This window comes from Phalacrocorax carbo, chromosome 8 (genome assembly GCF_963921805.1).
Source record: "Phalacrocorax carbo chromosome 8, bPhaCar2.1, whole genome shotgun sequence".
NCBI lineage: Eukaryota > Metazoa > Chordata > Aves > Suliformes > Phalacrocoracidae > Phalacrocorax > Phalacrocorax carbo.
In genome coordinates, this window is record NC_087520.1 from 20,850,846 (window position 1) to 20,871,554 (window position 20,709).

General features: G+C 36.8%; 1 protein-coding gene across 3 annotated transcripts in view; it reads left to right on the top strand.

Moving 5' to 3' along the window:
• GABRB2 (gamma-aminobutyric acid type A receptor subunit beta2) overlaps positions 1-20,709 on the top strand; it is a 174,904-nt gene that overhangs the window by 133,116 nt on the left and 21,079 nt on the right. For all 3 annotated transcript variants that reach the window (XM_064458969.1, XM_064458968.1, XM_064458970.1), the window contains 3 exons: positions 12,466-12,603; positions 13,839-13,991; positions 15,070-15,314. In XM_064458969.1, the coding sequence (XP_064315039.1) occupies positions 12,466-12,603; positions 13,839-13,991; positions 15,070-15,314 (536 nt within the window). The remainder of the gene's footprint in view (positions 1-12,465; positions 12,604-13,838; positions 13,992-15,069; positions 15,315-20,709) is intronic.

The following is a 20,709-nucleotide window of genomic DNA, read 5'->3' on the forward strand; positions in this document are numbered from 1 at the left end:
TACCTAACCACAACAATTAGCATCTTGTTACCTGCCAAAAAACTTCTTTTTGTACACCGCTTCTACAACCTGGAGGGTTGGGTGTCAAAAGAATTTATTCTCATGTCCTTCAGCATCCTAGGAAAGTGGTTGGGCCGCTGACATCAAACCTGTGCTGTCTTTTCTGATATGGGTGTCACCACAACAGAGTTTCCTGCAGAAACATCCTCTGAGTCTTGAGGCACACAGCTCCTGCTGAAATATTTTTGAGAAGGCATCAACGTGGTTTCTGATACCAACCAGGCTGTGTGAAGGACATCTAGGAACGTTACAGGTCTAAAGCAATTCTGAGGAAATATTGATGTAGTTCTAACAAGATCAGGGTCTATAATTAACATTCCTATAAACTTCATTCATGCAGTATTGTATAAATAGTGCTCTACAGCAAAGGTATATGTAATTATCCTTGAAAAACTTTTAGAACACAGAGGATTTATCCAGATAGGAAACTATATTAAGAAAAAGATCCTAAATCTATATATATGGATGACTTTATAAAAAGTATTCATTATAACTTACTCATTACTAACAGAAAATTAATTTTTGCAAGATCAGTTAAGTGTCCAAAACCAACCTTCATTCTACATTAGTAAATACATGTGGTTTTTTTTTAATGTTCTAATGATGTCTAGCTCTTATCAGTAACAGTTTTTAGCATATTGTTGTTGGACAGTCGATGGGAGCAGTGTTTCTATTCTCTCATAACCAAACCTTTACTTAAAAGTAGAAGTGTTTTAGATACTATGGTGTCCTGAATGCTGCAGGTAAAGACAGAATAATATTCCAGGACATTGCCTCACACAGCATTGCAAGTTAACATATCTTAATGAATAAATATTTTTCTAAATTGGACAAATGGCACAGGCACCAGACAGCAGGGCTTTCTTCTACAAACTGCAGTTCTTTTCCTTCTGGCTTTGCATCAATACAGCTATGGAATAATTAAGCAGAGTGGAGTATTAATGCAGTTTTAAAAATAATGTTAAGGTTGCCAGATGTCACTCATTTTTCCTCTCCTTTTTCTAATGTACATCATTCAAAATGTAGGCTGATAATGGGTTGTGCGGAACTTGGGTATGTCAGACCAAATATTGTATTAAAAATTAAGCTTATGTAGATGATGTTTACTCTTTAATTTGTTTGGATATAAAACTCACTTCTATGTCCAGTTTTGAAAAGACTAACTCTTAAATCAGATAAAATGGCAGAAGTCCAACATATATAGTCTTTCAATAAAGTCTTAAGTAAGAAAACTGGGAGATGTATTTACCTGTTAGAAAACAATAATCATTTCCAGAGCATGTATAATTGTTTTGGGCACCAATTTTCCCCTGTATAAATTTCAAGTTAATGTAGCCAAATGAGGTAAAAGTGCAAGGATCAGCTCAAAACAAGAGAATGAGTGCAGAGCGCAATGATGAAATTGATGGTAGGGTGCAAATGTATTTGTTTTCCCCACATGATCTTTGTCCTTAATAAAGGGTGGGAGGAGAAAATAATTTCTTATTTGCACCCATTCAGTGTGGATGTACATTTTACTATAAAAGTTGTGTTCCTGGAAACATGGCCTACTCAAGGGTAGAAGGCAGTTGCTAATAATTGTTTTCAAACACCAGAAACAGCTTCAGTTTTGTGCAAAAAGTTGGGGTTTAGGGCATTTCCATCAATCTTCAAAATTATATCTTTGGAATACAGTTGAGAAATTCAGTATATATTTGCATAAAAGTACAAAAAATTGTTCCCTGTGCACCCAAGTGGGATATTCGATATTATGCAAAAAGATAACTACTTTCAAATTGAATCATTACTTATACATATACCTTATTTAAAAACACTGAGATTAAAAAATACTGAGATTTCATATTTGATTCTTTGGTTGATGAGACTACTCATGTAATATCTATTCAATTTTTAGCTATTTTGCAAGTATGTCCTTATTAATACAGGTATTTCCTCAAATCTGCAAGTTAGGTGCCACCAAATTAATTTGCTCAGACACACAAAAGCATGCACAGGAAACTTGCCGAGAGAAGACTAAGCAGAGACTGAAAGAGGCTGATTAGGTTCAAGAAACTGGCAGGTCTTCAAAATTGCTTTGGTTGAGGAAATGCACTGTCAAGGAACAAGGAGGCCAGGATAATAGCTTAGGACCAGGATGATGGTATTTACTACCTCAGATATCTCTGGCTTCCTTCCACTCATTCAAAACAGCCCTGACTGGCCTCTCGTGGGTGATTTTGCCCTCACTATGCTCAATCAGATTATCCAATTGTTTTGGGCTGCTTATGCAAAAAAAAAAAAAAGTACTGTAGATCATTTAAAAGATCTATAAAGTTGTTTTCTTTTATACTATACATGTTTAATTATTCAGTCCCTTAGGAAATAAGTTAGCAGAACACTGCACAAATCCACTGGAAGTATCACAGTCAAACAGAGCTCTTGTCACCTGTTTATGGATTTTATATAATGATGTGATTAATATTTAAGAGATGTATGATTAATTTACTGAATTTTGTTCAGGTGAAAATTTTTAGACTTGTATATTAAATATGTGCACTTAATTATCATCCTTTTAATACTCAAGGTTTTTGGGTATGGTAGAAGGTTCAGGTAGGCCTTAAGGAGTCTCTTCACATTGAGTTGCTCCTTCAATGTGTATACCACAGTTCAGCTTCCTGCAGGATGTTCTTACTTTCTAAGGTTAAAACTTGTGAGCTGGTTGAAATGAACATTGTTTCTCTGTAAGCAATTTTTGACGCCAAAGTGTGGTATTGAGGATATTTATTCTTTTTATTTAACTTTGACTTGATTTCATTGACTTAAGAGTGGAAGAAAATAGCTATGATTGATGCAGTAACATTTTCTTAAGGCTTGAAACATAGTAAATACTTTATATTTTCACTTTGTAGATTACTCTGAAAAAAAGCCCATTGTCTGCTTATACCTGATTGCACTTGTCTTTTCAAAATGGTTATTTTCACTTGAGTTCTATTCATTTTGTGATCTAATGGCATTGAAATAGATCACTTAAGAATTGATGTATTCATTTTCATCATATTTACATCAGCTGCAGTTCACATTTAAATAGTAGTTTGTTATTTCTGCCTAAATTTTGCTTTCCTCAGCAAAGATTGAAATCATCCTCGCAGTTATATATTGCAATTTCCTACCGCGTCTTTGAAGATCTGCTCTTATGAGAAGTGAAAGTGAATTTCTTGGTTTTTCTGTAGAGCTAATAATCAAGTTGAGCTTCAAGAAAATAGACCATTATCCTGAGCTTCTTAATATTCAGCTTCCCAGTATACTATTGTAGTCTACTTCTAATTACAAATTCAAACTAAGCTTCCTTCACTCCCCCATTAAAATGTCTCATACATATAAGACACGTTTGTCATGTTTAATATAGTTACTTGTGTATTCAGGATCTCATTTTTTGTGTGATATGTTTAACTGGGAAATAAGAAACTTTACTGTAGAATTGTAACATATACTAATCTGCTTTTTGAAATTTACAGATTGAGGTGGGGTTTTTTTGAATAATTTTATTATTAAAGGACAGGAGAAGTAAGTATGTTTAGCGCTATCTTTATATCAGCAACAGTTGCCACCCATGTTTTCTTCACATAAGGTTTTCTTAATGTTACCCATGCTACACTAAAATGCCCCTCAGACATGATCCAAACTTAATCAGTGCAATGTCAAGTCTTAATCAAAGACTCAATCAACTGACATATCGTTGTCAACCTTATCCTCAGAAGTGGTCCTCTGCTAAAGGAAGTAAGTGGGTTCCATAATATGAACTATGGCAGAACTATAAGAGAGGATGTTTCTAGGTACTGTATAAAATGTGCATGGTTACCTAACATTATGTGTTTGCCTACAGAGATCAGACATGTAATGTCAATAGTGATGGAAATCGCTAAAATGTAGACAAATAAATAAAACTGGACCAGATGTATTATACATTATTGTTTTCTGGGATATGATTAATACATAAATATACCACTTGGTCTGCAGGAAACACCAAGCATAAATGGATGATGGAGATCAGAAGAAAAAGATGAAGGGCATTCTCGCATGTGATTTGTGAATTCCCACAGAGCTGGGAAAGATCTGTGCTCCAAGCTACTCAGAAAGTGCCAGTGTACAGCACTGCAGAGACTAGCACTGGACGGTGTGGTGCCCAGTTGTTGCTGGAGTCTCAGAAGGAATATAGTTCTGATGACGTGGCACCTGCTTTGGGCTAATTAGGCATCATTAGCTTCATATCACCAGGCGCCGCTGTTCTGCATATACTCATCCCTCTGTTATGTGAGGAACACTTAGACTTGCAAGATCTTCATGGTGTTGAATCCAATAACTTTTTAGTTTATTCATACTGGTGGGAGTAACTGAGCTTATGGAAGCAGAAAGTTTGCAAGAAATTGCCAAGTTCTAGGGGCTAGGAGGTTTTTTAATATTATTGCATATAGCATATAATGAATTCATATTTGAATATGAATCTTTGAGTAAGATCACTATCTGTTTCTGATCTCTTTTTCTAGAAGTATTGTGACAGTGGAAATCTAGTTATGAAAGCACTTTGCAGCAAGTTCTCTAAAGTACAAATGGTTTTCATTGGAATCATTAGGGATAAAAAACAGCAATGACATTTCCTGGGTTGCGCCAGGACACCTATTCTGTAAGTTGTCAGGCTTACCATAAGCGAGAATCAGCCTGAAGTACCTACATGAAAATTAAACATGGTTCTGCTGAGGCCATGAAAAGCCTGCTCTGAGCCCTGGAATCTATTTTGTAATTTCACTTGTCCATCAAAACACCTTATTTAATAGCTGTATACTGTCCTATAGTAATTATGGAGTCACATTGCCTTCTTCCCTTCTTTCTTCTTCCCACCCCATTCTCTCCAGTAAGGAACCATTTGTACAACTTGAGGATGATTGGTTTTTTATAATGTTACCAATTTAATCTAAAAATCAATTGAGTTTCACTGTAGTCTGAAAACTGTACATCCCCTTTTGTATCCAAATCCTCAGAGCCTTAGGGGAAAAAGTCTTTGAAGTGAAATGTAAAAAGAATCCTAATGTCTTATGCAGAAAGACAGAATTTGGCAGGGGGCGGCAGAGGGGGAGAAAGAGGAGAAAGAAACAAGTACAATGGGTTTTTTCCGTCTTCTCCAATGCCAAATGTGTTCAGCAATGCACAAGCTCTGATTTTGCTTCTCCCCTTCCTATCACCCCACTGATTTCAGTGTATGGTGACTTGTATTCTCCTCAGCTTTGAAGATCTCTGTAAATTCAAAGAAGCATTTCTACCTTATTCTTTCTGGCTATGTTTTTGAATTACTAAAAGGAAGGTGAAGAACAAAGTGATGCAGTGAACCAAGTTTGAGTGTTCTGAAGGTTTTCAGAATTTCAGAATATGCTTTGCATGTTACTGGTGATTTTATAAGTAATTTTGCTGTTTGTTCTATGCAAATGAAAAACTGCTGAAGAAATTCTTGAAAAGGAGAAACTGGTGTTTTCTGTGTTTAAAAATAAACAAAAAGCATGGCTATTGCTACTAAAGATGTCCCATGATCTGTTGTATAAACAGGATGAACTATTTATTTAGTATTTCTGTGTAGCATTCATCTCATGGTACAGGGCCTGTAGGTGTCAAGTTTCTCTATTAGTCTGATAGTCTGTGGCCTGCATTTAAATAAATTAATATGTCTTAAGACTATCAGCTAAGTACATTTTGTGTATTCTTAATCAAAACATTCAGTCTGGTATGGATATCTTCCATCAGTTCTCTCAATTTTATCTTGAGAAGCTACTATATTGTGAGTGACTAGGCAAAGAAAATCCAATTGATAGCAGCAGGTTTACAAGAAATTAAGTATCTTGGTACTCATTCCCTACCTATGAGTTCATATATTGTGGAATCATTTTGTGATTCTTTTTTTCCCAAAAAATACCACATCTATAATATATGTCTATAATAACTATGTTATTCTCCACAATGTGTATGCTATTCTTCTTGTAAATGGTTGCTTTATAATAGTATTTAGTTCCAGAACCTGCTGTAAGATGAGTTCTCATGTGTTTTATGTTGGTGAGCAAAAGACAAATACCTCAAGTGATCAGAAAGATGGTATAACGCCAGCTTTCACTGAGCCTCCAGATCTGCTGAGCAACAATCTTGTTGAAGTGGCCAAACTGTGCTTCATCGTACTTCCACGCTGGCAATGTCCAGAACAGCAGATAGGAGATGTAACTGGAGGGATGCTTTTTTGGATAAGCTTGAGCAGATGGGGTTAGGATCAAGACAGTTCCCAACAAGGTCCTTTTGTCTCATGGTTAATGGGGAAGTAGCTCTCCTTAGCTCGGATGTGAGGCTCATTGTATACATGAACCACCCAGTGCTGTTCCAGCCATGCTCAGACACTTTGCTGATAGTTCAGAGCAGAGCGAGGTTAATGCATGGCCTCAGAATCCTCTCTCTGTTTTAGCCACATTTTCACTGATTTGCATGTTTATGTCATTATTTTTTTTCCACAAAGCAACGAATGACTTATCATTAGTCTCCAGGTGCTACCATAGCGCTAGCAATACAGACCGCTTGAATTCCTACATACTGTGCACACTGTAGATATCTGTGTGTATCTATTTATCAGTCTAAAATATAGCCCAGCTGTCAAGTACAAACAAAAGCATTGTGAGACAGTGAATCTTACTGATAAATCCTGACTTTTTAAGAAAAGTTGGCTTCTTTTTTTTCCATTGTGTGGTGATTCTGATAGCTCTCTTGTTTCTAAATACTCTCATGCTCAGCCAGTAGTGCTATAGCTTTCATTTAAAGATTTTCCAAATGTTGATTTCTCTTAAATAGGCTGGAAAAAAATAGGTGTTTTTGTAGTTTCTGTATGAAGAGGGTTTTATTTTATGTTCTACTAGTTGTTTATTTTTCTTCTACAGTGCTTCATCACCTGTCATTCCTTGAAGCACAGGCAATGATAAACTCCCTGTCCATGTTAATGGGAGTCGAGTATGCTTTGCCTCTCTCGGGACTGGTGCCATATTACCAGGACAATGTATTGATTTTGTTGACTGCTGATGTGTGATGCATGACAGAAATAAGAAATTGAACTTTCTGAATGCAAAGTAAATCATGCTGCTGATGATATATAAATGATTTAGGAAAAAGCAATCAATCGAATTATCTGTTCTGGTAGCAGTGCTACATACCACGCAGTAAAACAATAGTTCTTTTGCAATCTAAATCAAGCAGTGTTTTGTGCTAAACTTAGATTCTTGCAAAAAAGACTTGCAGTGTTTTTGAGTCTAGTGTTCTTTACTTTCTACATTACTGACATGTGGTTTGATAATTTAGAAATATTGAGCTGACATTCATTAATTCTGCCTTTTTTCTTGTCAAAAGCCACAGATTATTCTTTCTAGACTGCTTATTACTATTTTAAATTGTCTGGTCTTTAAATAATTTTAATTGTAAGTAGAATTGGTTTGGGTCTCAAATACCTGCAGATGGAATTTATTATAGCCACAGGTAATTGGACTGTAATATCTGTAAAACATCCACTAGAGAAATGAATAGACCCATTCTCTCTTCTGGCAGATGTTTCGTGGATATTAGACTTATATCCAATTTTATTTGGGTACTTTAGCAGTGCACAATAGCATTTATGTGCAGATGACTATAATAGTCTTTTCTCTTCTTCTCCATGTTATGTAATGAATGGGATAATTTATCCTTCTTGGAAAGAGAGAGAAGTATTTTAACGAAAGCTTGAAGAGACTTCCTGAAATTCTTCTTATCGATACCTGCTAACAAGTCTTGTCATTCAGTGTCAAAGTCTCAGCGTTTCCCCAGCCTAAGTACCTTAAGCAGCAGGGAGTTCCTCACAGTCTCCCAAAAGCCACCAAGAGCTGCGTATTTTGGAATCTTCAGTTTGAACTTTTGGGTGAGATTTTCAAAGGAGTTCAGCTCTCCTCAAGCACTTGTTGATATTTGCTTAGTATTAAGGCTGTGAGAGTACAGGGAGAAGCTTCACCACCTCTTCCTGGTAAAGGAGGAATGCTGGTGTGTTTGGCAGTCTGCTGGAACAGCAATCCTGGAGTTCTTTCCTGCGTGAACGGACCTTCAACCTGGTATGGTTCAGGGCTAAAACGTGTATAGGCAGTTGGGCAGAAAGTTCTACTCACAGATGTTCTAAAAAATAAAATAAAAAGCCTTCTGGGCTTTCTATAACCATATTTTCTCTTACATAAAAAAGTGGTATTTTTTCTTGCTGTAACTTATTTTAGCATTTATTGTGTTAGAAAGAAAAAGATTAACTGTTCAACTTCATAACTAATAAATCAAATTACCTCAAAATTACATAAATTACCTTGATTAATCCCACTGAGTTCAGTAAATGGTATTAGAATCTGGAAATGGCTGTTGGAGGGCGAGGTAGATTTGAGATAGGACACCAGAAAAACTCAGCAGTATCACAAAGTGAGAGCAAACCCTCACAACAAGTTATGTAATATTATTCTTTCTAAACTCTCTAAGGACGTTCTTTCATATTTTTCATAACATACACTTGCTCTTACACCTCAGGATCAGCCAGTTTGTTAATTTTTCTTTATTTTAGAGTTTACTTTATTTTTCTCTCTGAAAGCCTAGAGTGAGACTCAGCAAATATAAAGTGGTGATAGACAAGGAAACATAAATAAACTGTCTGTCTTTTTTCTGAAGATTGACTTGTGAACAGAAAATTAAAAGATATTGTGACAATCTGATTAATTTCAGGTCTTCAGAGTCTGCACATATTCCTCATACCATGTAACCCTTGGAAAAATGACCGAAGAACTTACTGCACTGAATGAAGGATTTGTGTTTCACATAAATACTGAAACAGATGTGTTCCCTTTAAATGTCATATTGAAGTGGGACTCACTTGCCACGAACACAGTCATTAATGACCTCCATCCACGCACCATTGATCTTCCTGGAAAAGTACCCATTAAAGCAAATTAAAGACATCTAGTGGTTCTTAAAATCTAGTATCCTGCAGAAAGTAGAAACAACTTGCCAACAGCCAGTGCTCCAGAGCTAACAGTAATTTCCCTTCCTGTCAGGCAACTGCTTCTCCACTGGGAGAAGGTACACCAATAGGTGGTCCTGTGTTCATCACAGAAAGGGCAGAGAGCCTTCATGCAGTATTTGGGAACACGACAACAGCTTTTGTTACTAGCAGATGCAGGTGGTAAGTAACAAGTTGCAAAAACAAGGTCCATTTGCTGGAATACAGCTTTTGCAGGTATCCACTGGAGAGCCATCGGATGGGGCCAGACAGGGTGAGACATTCACACCCACAACCCAGGGAAGAGAAGGGGAGTTACCAAGGTGTTACATTAACAGTGTCAGAGACAGAACTTGGCATAAACTTTTAGCACAAGAACTAATGAAGATAAAAAAGCTAAATTAAAGATTACAGAATATTGTCAAAGGTTTTCAAGTTATATTTTACAGCTCAAGTCTGTTAGTTTAGAAACTATGGTAATCTCAATTATGTGGCTCAGTGCAAGTATTCTTCGTTTCTTAAAATGTTCAATATTTAGAAGTCCCTCAGTATTTCAGGTTATTTTGGAAGGAAAGAAACTTTAAAAGTACTGTGCTCTTCCATTGTATACCTTCTGCTTTCTTTATATTGTGGAGGAAAAGAACAAGGTTTATTGAAGAAATGAGAGATAGGGAGGGAAGCTGTCATATAATTAGGCAGTCTCAGAAAAAAATCAAGCAGCAAAATACATTATTTCCTTGTGAGAACAAAATAATTCCAGTTTCCTGGGTAAGTCTGTAATTTGACTCTTTTGAAGTAGTTTAACTAATACTATAGAACAATTCAAAATCTGTTCTGACAACAGTCTTGGCTGAACTAAGGACACCTTGCTTAGCCATTTGGAAATCATTGTGCTAAAACTATTCATATCTTTAAATACCACATCTCTTTGTCAACATGCAACAATTTGTTCTGTGAATATCACCTGAGACAATTCTATGTGGGGTGCTAAAGGTTTTCCTGTGCAAAGTCTCAGTAAATGAAAACCAAAGTTCAATCACATGTTGATCTCCATGAGAACTTCAAAGATGATGCGCTCTGATTATTAAAAATGCAGATTTGAACATACCTTGTTGTATCACAAAGTGTGTAAGAAGCATCTGTATAATTGTGGAGTCATGGTTAATGCTTGTTTGATTATAGAGGGTAGGCCTTCTACTAACAGATAACAGTAATCTTGGCTCCTTTTCAGACTTCTCATGTTTTAGACTCTGAACAAGTAATGTACAATAAATGCAAAGATTATATTATCTGTGAGATTCCTTGTTTTACAAAAAATTTGGTATAGAGGAATTTAACCAATTTTTTTTATGGCACTGTCCAAACAGAGGAGGGAAGCTCAGTATTAAGGGAAGTTGTTAGTCCAAATTATGTTCAGTTATTATTTTATTTGATGATTCTCCACTTGGTGAAACAAGAGAGAAAGTATGAAGGGAAACAAATCAGTGACCATAGACTTCAGCTATTTGTTGGTGTGAATTTAAACTCTGTTTCTTAAGGAGTTCTGGATATGTCAAAAGCATATCATGTTCTACATTGTAGGGCTTTTTCTTCCTTAACTATTGAAGCTTATTTAGAAGTTACAAGCCTCTTTTTTTCTTTGGTTGATGTCATCATATAGAGCCAGTGAGCTTTTGGGTAAACGGAAAGAATAAGGAAGAACTTATTTCACAACAATTTTTTAAAAATCTATTCTCTCATCAGTTTTGCTGTCACCATCTTTGAAAGAACAGCAGCTTCCATCTAGAATTCTTGATGTTGACAAGTTGTTCCAAATCTGTCCTATATGAATGAGATGGCTCTGATTCCTGAAATTAGTTTTCCATTTTCTGCCCTCAGACTGCTTTGGATTTGCTGCTAGCCCAATGAACAACAGAAAGAAAGAGTCATGTACACAAAAAAAATTGAATTGCTATCAATATGATATAAGATTGTAACTACCAAAACGCTTTAAAATTTGCTATATGTTGGATAGATTTTTATGGTTGTTTCAGTGTTTTTACAGGTTATTGGGTTCATATCTTCAAAGTTGCTTGCCTTCTGCTACTGCTGTGCACCTGGATTGTACTTGGATTATCAAAAATTAATGATGCCTGCAAACAGTTTTATACCTTCTATGTTATCACAAAATGCACTCTGCATGACTCCTTGAAATTAGATGTTATTTGAGCTCTCTAAGATGTATATTATTTAATTTTCTCCCTTCTCTGTGGGTGAGAACTTAAGATCGAGGTCAAATATATATTATTTTATTATGTCAATTTCCAAAAGGTCGTAGTCATTATTCTATCTCCAAGTTGTTCTTTTTATTTTCAGTTTTTAACAGCAAAAACCTATAAAAGGCTACAAACTGAATGAATACCTTATTTTCGGGTTTTGTAGCAGATTTATTTCTGATGTCTACTGATCAGTTCTGTGTACCAGCTCTGGAGCATGCAAGTTAGCTCAGCTGCAGTTTGGCGAACCCAGATTCATATTTCATGCATATGTTTTATAATGGTGTGAACATGTGCTGTCTTCTGGGTTTTTTTTTTTAGCTGGTGGTATTTTTTCTGTTGTTGTTGGTTTTTTTGTGGGTGTTTTTTTACCATCCAGAGTGATGGCTGTTGCATCTGCTACAGTCGACGGTTACAAGGACCTTACTGAATGTGGCTGTCTTTTATAGCAGTCAAGCCATTTTAAGAAAAAGAATGATGCTGGTTTTATAAGTAAAATCTGAATGGGTTTGAACTAGAGTTTGTCCTTTTCATCCACATCCAGATTATAAACTACAGAGCATACAAAGGAAAGATGATGAGATAACTGTACGCTGAACTTCTCTTTTACCCATATTACCCTCGCTGTCTCTCTCCTGTGCTGATCATGGTGCACAAGACAGAAAAACATCTCTTCCAGGCCTTGCTTGGTGACCTGGTCATGTTTCTGTTACCAGTACTGATGTTTCAGCCCAGGGGCTGAAATTACAGCAAACCCACACTTTTATCCAGCCTTGGGATCAGAAGTTGCCTTAAGCTGAATGTACAGTTACTATCACGTATATATGGAATGTGTGTAGTCTTAATTTGTTTTTAAAGGTTTGGTTTATTAATGTATTGATACAATGTATCTTTAAAAAAAACAAAGATTAAAAAAAGCACCTAGGGTTGCCATTTGAAATTATATTTAGATTTACCTGTGCCTGTCTGTATATCTGTTATGTTAGTAACGGTTTAGTTTTAGAAATATATTTGAAGTTATTTTCTGAATTAATTTTCTGGACTGTTCTCCATGATGTCAGAAAAGGTGTGTATCTTAACTGTTTACTCCTGTTTTTATAGATGGCTACACAACAGATGACATTGAATTTTACTGGCGTGGGGGTGATAATGCAGTCACAGGAGTGACAAAGATCGAACTGCCACAGTTCTCCATTGTAGACTACAAGCTTATCACCAAGAATGTTGTTTTCTCTACAGGTCTGTGGAGGGGATGTTAAAAGGGGAATTCACGGGGAAGATTTCTAGAAATGGGTAATTCGCAATGTGCAGTTCAGGGTCTGAGCAAAAATTTTAGTAACAGGAATGAATTAGAGCAGAAACTTTGAATTTTGAAAGGAACGGTTTTTATTACAGCTTTCAGAGTGTATAAGGCATCACTCATTAACATATGAAGAGGATACAGTAGTCTGTCATGTTAAGGCTCAGTCAAATAAGCTGTATTTTCTGTTTTCCTGAGAAAACTGATTAAGCCACTTACACACCTCTGTGCCCTAAACCCAACAAGAAGTAACCCAGCCTGTAGGAAATTTTGGAATCTTTCTCTCGCTATTTCTAGATGTTCCTTGTGCCAGGCTGTGGATGTATTAGACTAATTAGTTTGTCTTCAGTGTAAAACCTTTAAGATCTTTGTTCCACAGGATTTGTAGTTTAGCCTGTGCTAGCAAGCATATGATATTCTGAAGGCTGAAAAGATGCTTTGTGAGGAGGAGTAGAAAATAAGATTGGATTTCATAAAAAAAAAAAAAAAAACCCATTAAAAAAAACACACAAAAAACCAAGAAACAACTAGAACATTTTAATGACATTAAATTATTCAAGAGAGATAAGAGTTGGGTCAAACTATTACTATGTGATGTTCTCTGCCTACTTAAGAAAGCTGCTAGGTGTGTTTAAAAAAATAAATGTTCAAACCTCACTTTCTAGATATGGATAGAAATCATATTTGGAGGGAGTATAAAAGGACTGAGCACCTCAAATTCTTCAAAACCAAGCAGAAATGGGACTTGAATAGTGATCTCTAGGCACCTGTTTCAACAAGTGTTTCTTACACCAAAATATTTCTGGTGTCCAGTGACAGGGCAAGTGTTGCAGTGCTTGAAGAGAAGGTTAGAATAAGGGTTGCACTGAAGGAGGTGTACTGCGGCTTGTCAGGGAAGAAGCATTTCTATGCTTTGATGCTCTGAAATGTATTTTGGCTGTTGATTGTTAAATATTATGATTACCAGCAGATATGTACCTAGAGGGTTCTTGTACTATTAGAATAAAAGATTATTTAATCCAAATACTTGCTGGAAATTCTGCAGCTGATTATCCTGGATCTTTCAACTCTGTGTGTACCCTATGTTGTATGAAACAATAAAACCAAAATGACAGAAAAATGTTTTCAGGCTTTATACAAGTAAATTATGGCCATACCAAATATTCTCTTTTAGGTGCCTACCCAAGGCTGTCTCTCAGCTTTAAACTTAAGAGAAACATTGGTTACTTCATTCTGCAGACCTACATGCCTTCTATTCTGATCACTATCCTGTCCTGGGTTTCCTTCTGGATTAATTATGACGCTTCAGCTGCAAGAGTTGCTTTAGGTAGGCATTTTTACACATCTCATGCAGTGTGCATTAGCTGAATGCTTTTTCTTGCTTCTGGCTTTGTGGATAGCGCATGATTTGAGAAGTAAATCTGTTAGATCTTTTTATGTCTGGCTTGTTAAGCTTCATATTATTTGAATCAGCATTTAAATCATCACAATTTAAATAAAAATTAAAATGATTTTGTGTCTGAATTAGCTAACTGCATAATCATTGTAACCAGAATTAGCCTAATTGTCTCAACGTTTTCTGTTGTTGTTTTACTGCTTGTTTTTCTCCAAAGAGAATGCATGTAGTTTGCTTTTGCCTATGGCAGCCCAGAATACACATTCAGCACTGTTATGGGTTATAAATTTCTTTTCCTTTCAGGTGTGAATTAAATAAAGTTTTACTAGGGTTCTATGGCTAACCTCTCCTTCAGTTGAGGGAGGTTTTCCTTACTGTTGCCTTACCTTTTAAAAGCACAACCACTTCCCTAAGTAATCTCTAGAGTAATTTTATATCTCATCACTAATCCCATGTGTGTTTGTTTATACTGTGCCCCCCGTCAGTGGATCCAAACATGTTACAAAAATAAATACGAGTATTTATTGCCAAATTTTGTATAAATCAGACTGATTCCTACCAGTCCAGCTATCAACTGGGTAAAATAAGTAAATTAGCATAAAAGATACAATTGAGAATTTGACAGTTTATAGAATACTGTCGATGAGTTTTACCAGGCCTTTCTGTGTAGCATTTTCCTGTCAGAATTCAAGGCAGCAGACATCCCAAAAAAGCTAGAGAAAAGCAAGATAACAGTGACTCTAGGCTGGTAATTTATAACTGAGATTTGTTAGAGACGGTTACAGTTTCTCTGGTTAAAAACATACAGAATCCAACTACTGTTGTTTGATTGAATGCATTTTATTACAGCTCTAATCTTTGTGGTACAAAAAACTAAAGACAAAAATAAGGAATATAGACAGAGGTTGGGGATTAGAAGTTTTCAGCTCTAGCGTTTGAATATTATGAGCTATTATGCTAGAAAATTAAAATTAATTCAGTCAATAGACTTGTTGCTTCTTTTTTCCAGGAATCACAACTGTGCTCACAATGACAACAATTAACACCCATCTTCGAGAGACTCTTCCCAAAATTCCATATGTGAAAGCCATTGACATGTACCTTATGGGATGTTTTGTCTTCGTTTTCATGGCTCTGCTGGAGTACGCATTGGTCAACTACATCTTCTTTGGCAGGGGACCTCAGCGTCAGAAGAAAGCGGCAGAAAAAGCTGCCAGTGCCAACAATGAGAAGTTGAGAATGGATGTCAATAAGGTAAATCAAAATGAGGATATACTATTAGCATTTCCCCAGGTAGGCAGACTTGAACTTCTGCCAGACAGAGCTTTAAAACGTAATTTCTTGTAGAGAATGAGTGGAGTGGGATTATTATGATCTTGTCTTAGCTCTGCAGAGCAGTGTACTTAGCCACCTCAGCAATGAATGCTGCCCTCTAGCCTGCAAAACTGAATGACTTTTCTGAAGCATGCACTCAGTTAAGCTTTACTGTGAGATGCTTTCTCAGTCAGGATGTAGAGTTAAATATGTCTAATCTGTTTCCAAGGGAACAAATCCAAAATGATGGCTGTAGCTGATATTCTAGTAAGAGCTGTATGGAACATTGGAAATAAAACTAAATTTAACCTACTTTCATAAATCTTTCAGATGACCTGGATAAGAAATATTTGCTACAGAAGTGTTTAAATCTTGAAAAGTTTGCATATTTTCAACATATAATGGCCCAGGATACTGTTGACTAAATGAGAAACTGCTCAGAAATAAAGCATCAACTTACTGTGCACTGAATTTTGGGTCAAAAAATGGTCCCTGGGGGATGGAGAATTGAGGCAGAAAATACGTTTGCCAAGATACACAATTTTGGCAAAAGTATCCTTAATGAAAACGGAGCACTTATGAAGCACTTGTCATTTTTCACTTTGACCATTTTGGATTAATTTCACACAGTGGCAAATCTGGGTTGAATACTAAAATGTACTCGCCGTGAAATGTATAAACTTCCACACACATGCAAAATTGGAAAGTTAAATAAAGTTAAATTATCTTTTTTTTTTTTCTTCTCTTTTTGGCATAGGAAGCTTATTGAATTTGTAATTCTATATGATACTCCAAGGGAGGGGAAATCAAAATCAGAAGTGAAAAAAATCAGAAAAAAACCTCAGTGATTATTTGTGAAGTGGAAACATAAGTTTCATACAGCTCTAATGGTGGAATTTCTCATTTGTTCAGAACTTCTACACTACCATAATGTGCCTGTGGACAGAAGAACACTTCTTTCCGTTTTTGCTCGAACAACAAAATCCATCACGTTGATAGCATAAATCATTTTTATAGATTGTAGTTTATACTCTTTTAGGATGGAGGTTTATATTGTCATGGGTCAGATCTCACCCATTCATTAATTTATCTTTTTCCTTATTAATCTGAAAGAAACATGAATGAGGAAAAATGCATAATGTTGAGATTAATTTAGATGTTATGGTACCATAGATCACATTTCACCGTTGTAAAGTTCATGAAGACTCTGTGGAATCTTCTTCTTTCTATTGGTGATTTTTCAGCAGTATAAAAAAAGGTTGCAAGCTTTTATTTAATTTAACAAGTTTATTTTTTAAAAATCTGTTTCCTTTTAAACAAAGCTATTAAGTAAGAAACAGTGTAGGTAATTTTATGAGACCAGACCTGTGTTTACCAGAAGCCTTTCCTCTAACATAAATAGAAGTTTAAGATCCATAGGTGTCAGAGTATCACCACTAGCTGGGGTATATTTTTATATATTGTTTCGCTTCTGATATTTTCTATATACTTATTCATACAACAGATCTTTCAGCCATGTAACAGAATAGCCAAAGTCTAGTGGCAAATTGCTAATCATGAACTAGAAGTTGAAAGCACTAACTGGTAGACTAATCCAAGTCTGTAAGCAGAGTAAATTAATTCCCATAGCTGTTGCAGAAATTCACCGTCCTACAGGATTAACACAAAGTATACTGGGAACAACTTTACATTATTTAAATTTTTTCATACTGAGCCTTTTGCTTAATATACCAAGCTAGCATGGTTCATCATCTATGGCGGTTCTGCTCTGGTATCCAGACAGACTCTGATCTGATAATCAGGTTTGCAATCCCTTAAGCAATAGATGGAGAATCAAATAGGAGAGGATCAGAGAAGAGTAGTGATCAGAGAACACGTACAGACTGCTCTGGGGAGGAGGAAAGGAGCTGACAGCTGTTCTTGCTGTTTGACCAGCAGCAAGAAAATAGATTCATATTTAATGGATCTGAACATTTTATCTATGAAAGGGAGACAAATATTATATAATTATTTTCATGTACAAGAAACAAAAATGGGTCTGAACTGCCAAATTGGGTTCAGATTCAGGTTTCCATGAAAACCTGAGTATTTTAGAAATGGGACCAAATGAACGCTCCATCATTAATTATGATCCAACATTAAAGGACTAATTTTATGAAGTATGAGTATTCTTTTGTGATATTACTAAATTCCTCTTGTATCACTACATGTAATACTATGAATTTATGTTTGTGACTTCAGATACTACGTGAGAAAAGATTAATACCATCAGTAATAAACCTCAAAACATGAGGATGAAAGCTCTGTACGGCTCTGTTACTGCATTCGGCATAGACACTGTAAAAAAGGTGGATGAATAGTTATTGGAACTGCTGCTTGCAGTGCAGCATCTTTGTTTATATACTGTAGACCAGCAAATTTGTACTCAATTTCTGCAGGTTCCAAAACCAATTTTTTTAACAGCATCTTACAACAAAAGGTCATGGGAGAAGTGCTTATTAGTCCTTCCATCCACAACTACTTGCAAAATCAAAGTCAAAGTTAACACATACTCCCTTTATGCTCTTTTGTTCTCTGGTATGGAGAGATTCCAGGGCATGCACAGACACAGGTAGTCTCTCTATTTTTGCTTAGTGTTATTCAGAAGATACTAGAGAGCGTACAAAACAGTATGGAAGCACAACAGAAGCTGTTCTTCCATGACCGTATCTGCTCAATCCAGTGTAATGCCTTGGAGATTTGGTGACTCAGGAGGAGAATGTCCTGGTTTTTTCCATTTGAGAGAACACCGTCAGGCTGGCTGCAGAGCTTCCCGTGGGCTATTCCAGATGAAACAGTGGCCAAATCTTTTTTTTAAATTTCATATTCTATTCATGTCATAAGCCCAATGAATGTGGTGGGTTTGGATTTTTAGAATCATGGAACCGTACAATAGTTTGGGTTGGAAGGGACCTTTAAAGGTCCTGCAATGAGCAGGGACATGTTCAACCAGATCAGTTTGCTCAACCTGAAGCCCCGTTCAACCTGACCTTGAACATTTCCAGGGATGTGGCATCGACTAGCTCTCTGGGCAACCTGTGCCTATGTTTCACCACCCTCATGGTAAAAAATTTCTTCCTTATATCTAGTCTGAATCACCACAGAAGATTGTAACTTCATATACTCCCTCATTTTCAAAGACTGTTGGCTCTGTTTGGGGTAAGGAAAGGAAGAGAAGGAGTTGGGCCTATATCTTGATTTCCTCTTGAATTGTGAAGCCTGAATAATAAAATCATGGAGTAATTTAAAGGACAAGGAAGATTCAGACTCGATTACCAGCAGATATGTTATCACAGACTTGTTAAATCATATTGGATCTGCTTCATTTTCTTTGCAGTGACTTCAGGTTAAAATGGCTGTATGTATGATCATTCCACTCTTGAAGCTTCTCAAGCTGCATTCAACAGTTTGTTCCTTTAGACTAAATCATCTTTTGCCTTTGTTAAGGCTAATTGTTCTCTCTGTAAACAGCCATATTGTTGCTTGCAGGTAAATCACTGTCTTTCTTCTTATATTAGACATTGTTCATTTACTGGAGATAGTATTCACATAATTTCCTCACCTCTCTTTTCAAGCTTATAGTCTTCTCTTACGTTATTTCTTCAAATACCTTTATTATCTTTACAGTCTCAAGTTTTTGCATCTCTTCTGTTTTGAATGGCATAGTACTGCGGGTATATGTATAAGGACAGGTAAAGTGGGAGTGTTGTATTTCCGCTTGAAGACCTAATATGTGTCATAAACTGTGGTGTATGTACTCTAACCCATCATTATGCAATTTTATTCTGTGGACTTTTCTATTTTAAATAGGAATGTTGATGGTCATCAGCATCCTTTTGTTCCTTTGTAGGCACATTTCATGTTATCTTTTCTTTCAGCTCAGGGCACATATCTAATATATTGTCTGTGCTTCGTCCAGATGATTAACAGATAGGTTAAAAAACAGGGGCAAATTCTAACCTCTGGCTTCACAATATCATTCAGCTGGCTGTCGTCTTATGGGTACATATATCTGGGACATATCTTTATCAATGATCTAGATGAGGGGATTGAGTGCACCCTCAGTAAGTTTGCAGATGACACCAAGTTGGGCAGGAGTGTTGATCTGCCTGAGGGTAGGAAGGTTCTGCAGAGGGACCTGGACAGGCTGGATCGATGGGCTGAGGCCAACTGTATGAGGTTTAAGAAGGCCAAGTGCCAGGTCCTGCACTTGGGTCACAACAGCCCCATGCAACACTGCAGGCTTGGGGAGGAGTGGCTAGAAAGTTATCCAGTAGAGAAGGACCTGGGGCTGTTGGTTGACAGCCGGCTGGACATGGGTCAGCAGCGTGCCCAGGTGGCCAAGAAGGCCAAAAGTATCCTGGCTTGTATCAGCAATAGTGTGGCCAGCAGGAGCAGGGCAGGGATCGTGCCCCTGTACTCGGCACTGGTGAGGCCGCACCTTGAATATTGTGCTCTGTTTTGGGCCCCTCAGTACAAGAAGGACATTGAGTTGCTGGAGCGTGTCCAGAGAAGGGCAACAAAGCTGGTGAAGGGTCTGGAGAGCAGGTCTTATGAGGAGAGGATGAGGAAGCTGGGGTTGTTTAGCCTGGAGAAGAGGAGGCTGAGGGGAGACCTTATCGCAGTCTACAACTACCTGAAAGGAGGTTGTAGTGAGGTGGGTGTTGGTCTCTTCTCCCAGGTCACTAGTGATAGAACAAGAGGAAATGGCTTCAAGCTGCATCAGATGAGGTTTAGATCGAATATTAGGAAAAATGTCTTTACTGAAAGAGTGTTCAGGCATTGGAACAGGCTGCCCAGAGAGGTGGTGGAATCACCATTTAAAAGACATCTAGTTAAAAGACATGTAGACGTGGCACTTGGGGGCATGGTTTAGGAGACATGGTATTGTTGCGTTGATGGTTGGACTTGATTATCCTAGAGATCTTTTCCATCCTTAATGATTCTATGATGCTGTGATCTCTTCTGTTTTAAGATGATGTGTCAAAGGCTTTACTGAAATACATAGCTTTAATCTGTTAACTGTAATTATAAAAAACTGGTCTGGAAGAATTTGGTCTAGAAACCTCTATAAGGCTTTTTTTCTTCTTATAGTAATTTTGGTTTCTGTTTCCTTTTGGGATAGAAGGGGACAGGAGGAGGGAAACAAGCGACTGTGATATAACCCTTCAAATTTTCTCCTTTATGAAGCCTGGCTTTGTCTTCAAGGAGATGATTAGCCTAACCAGGATCTCAGTGTAGAGCCCGGTACCACTGTGAATAATTTCTGATGTAGACCCCCAGCCATTGCAATATA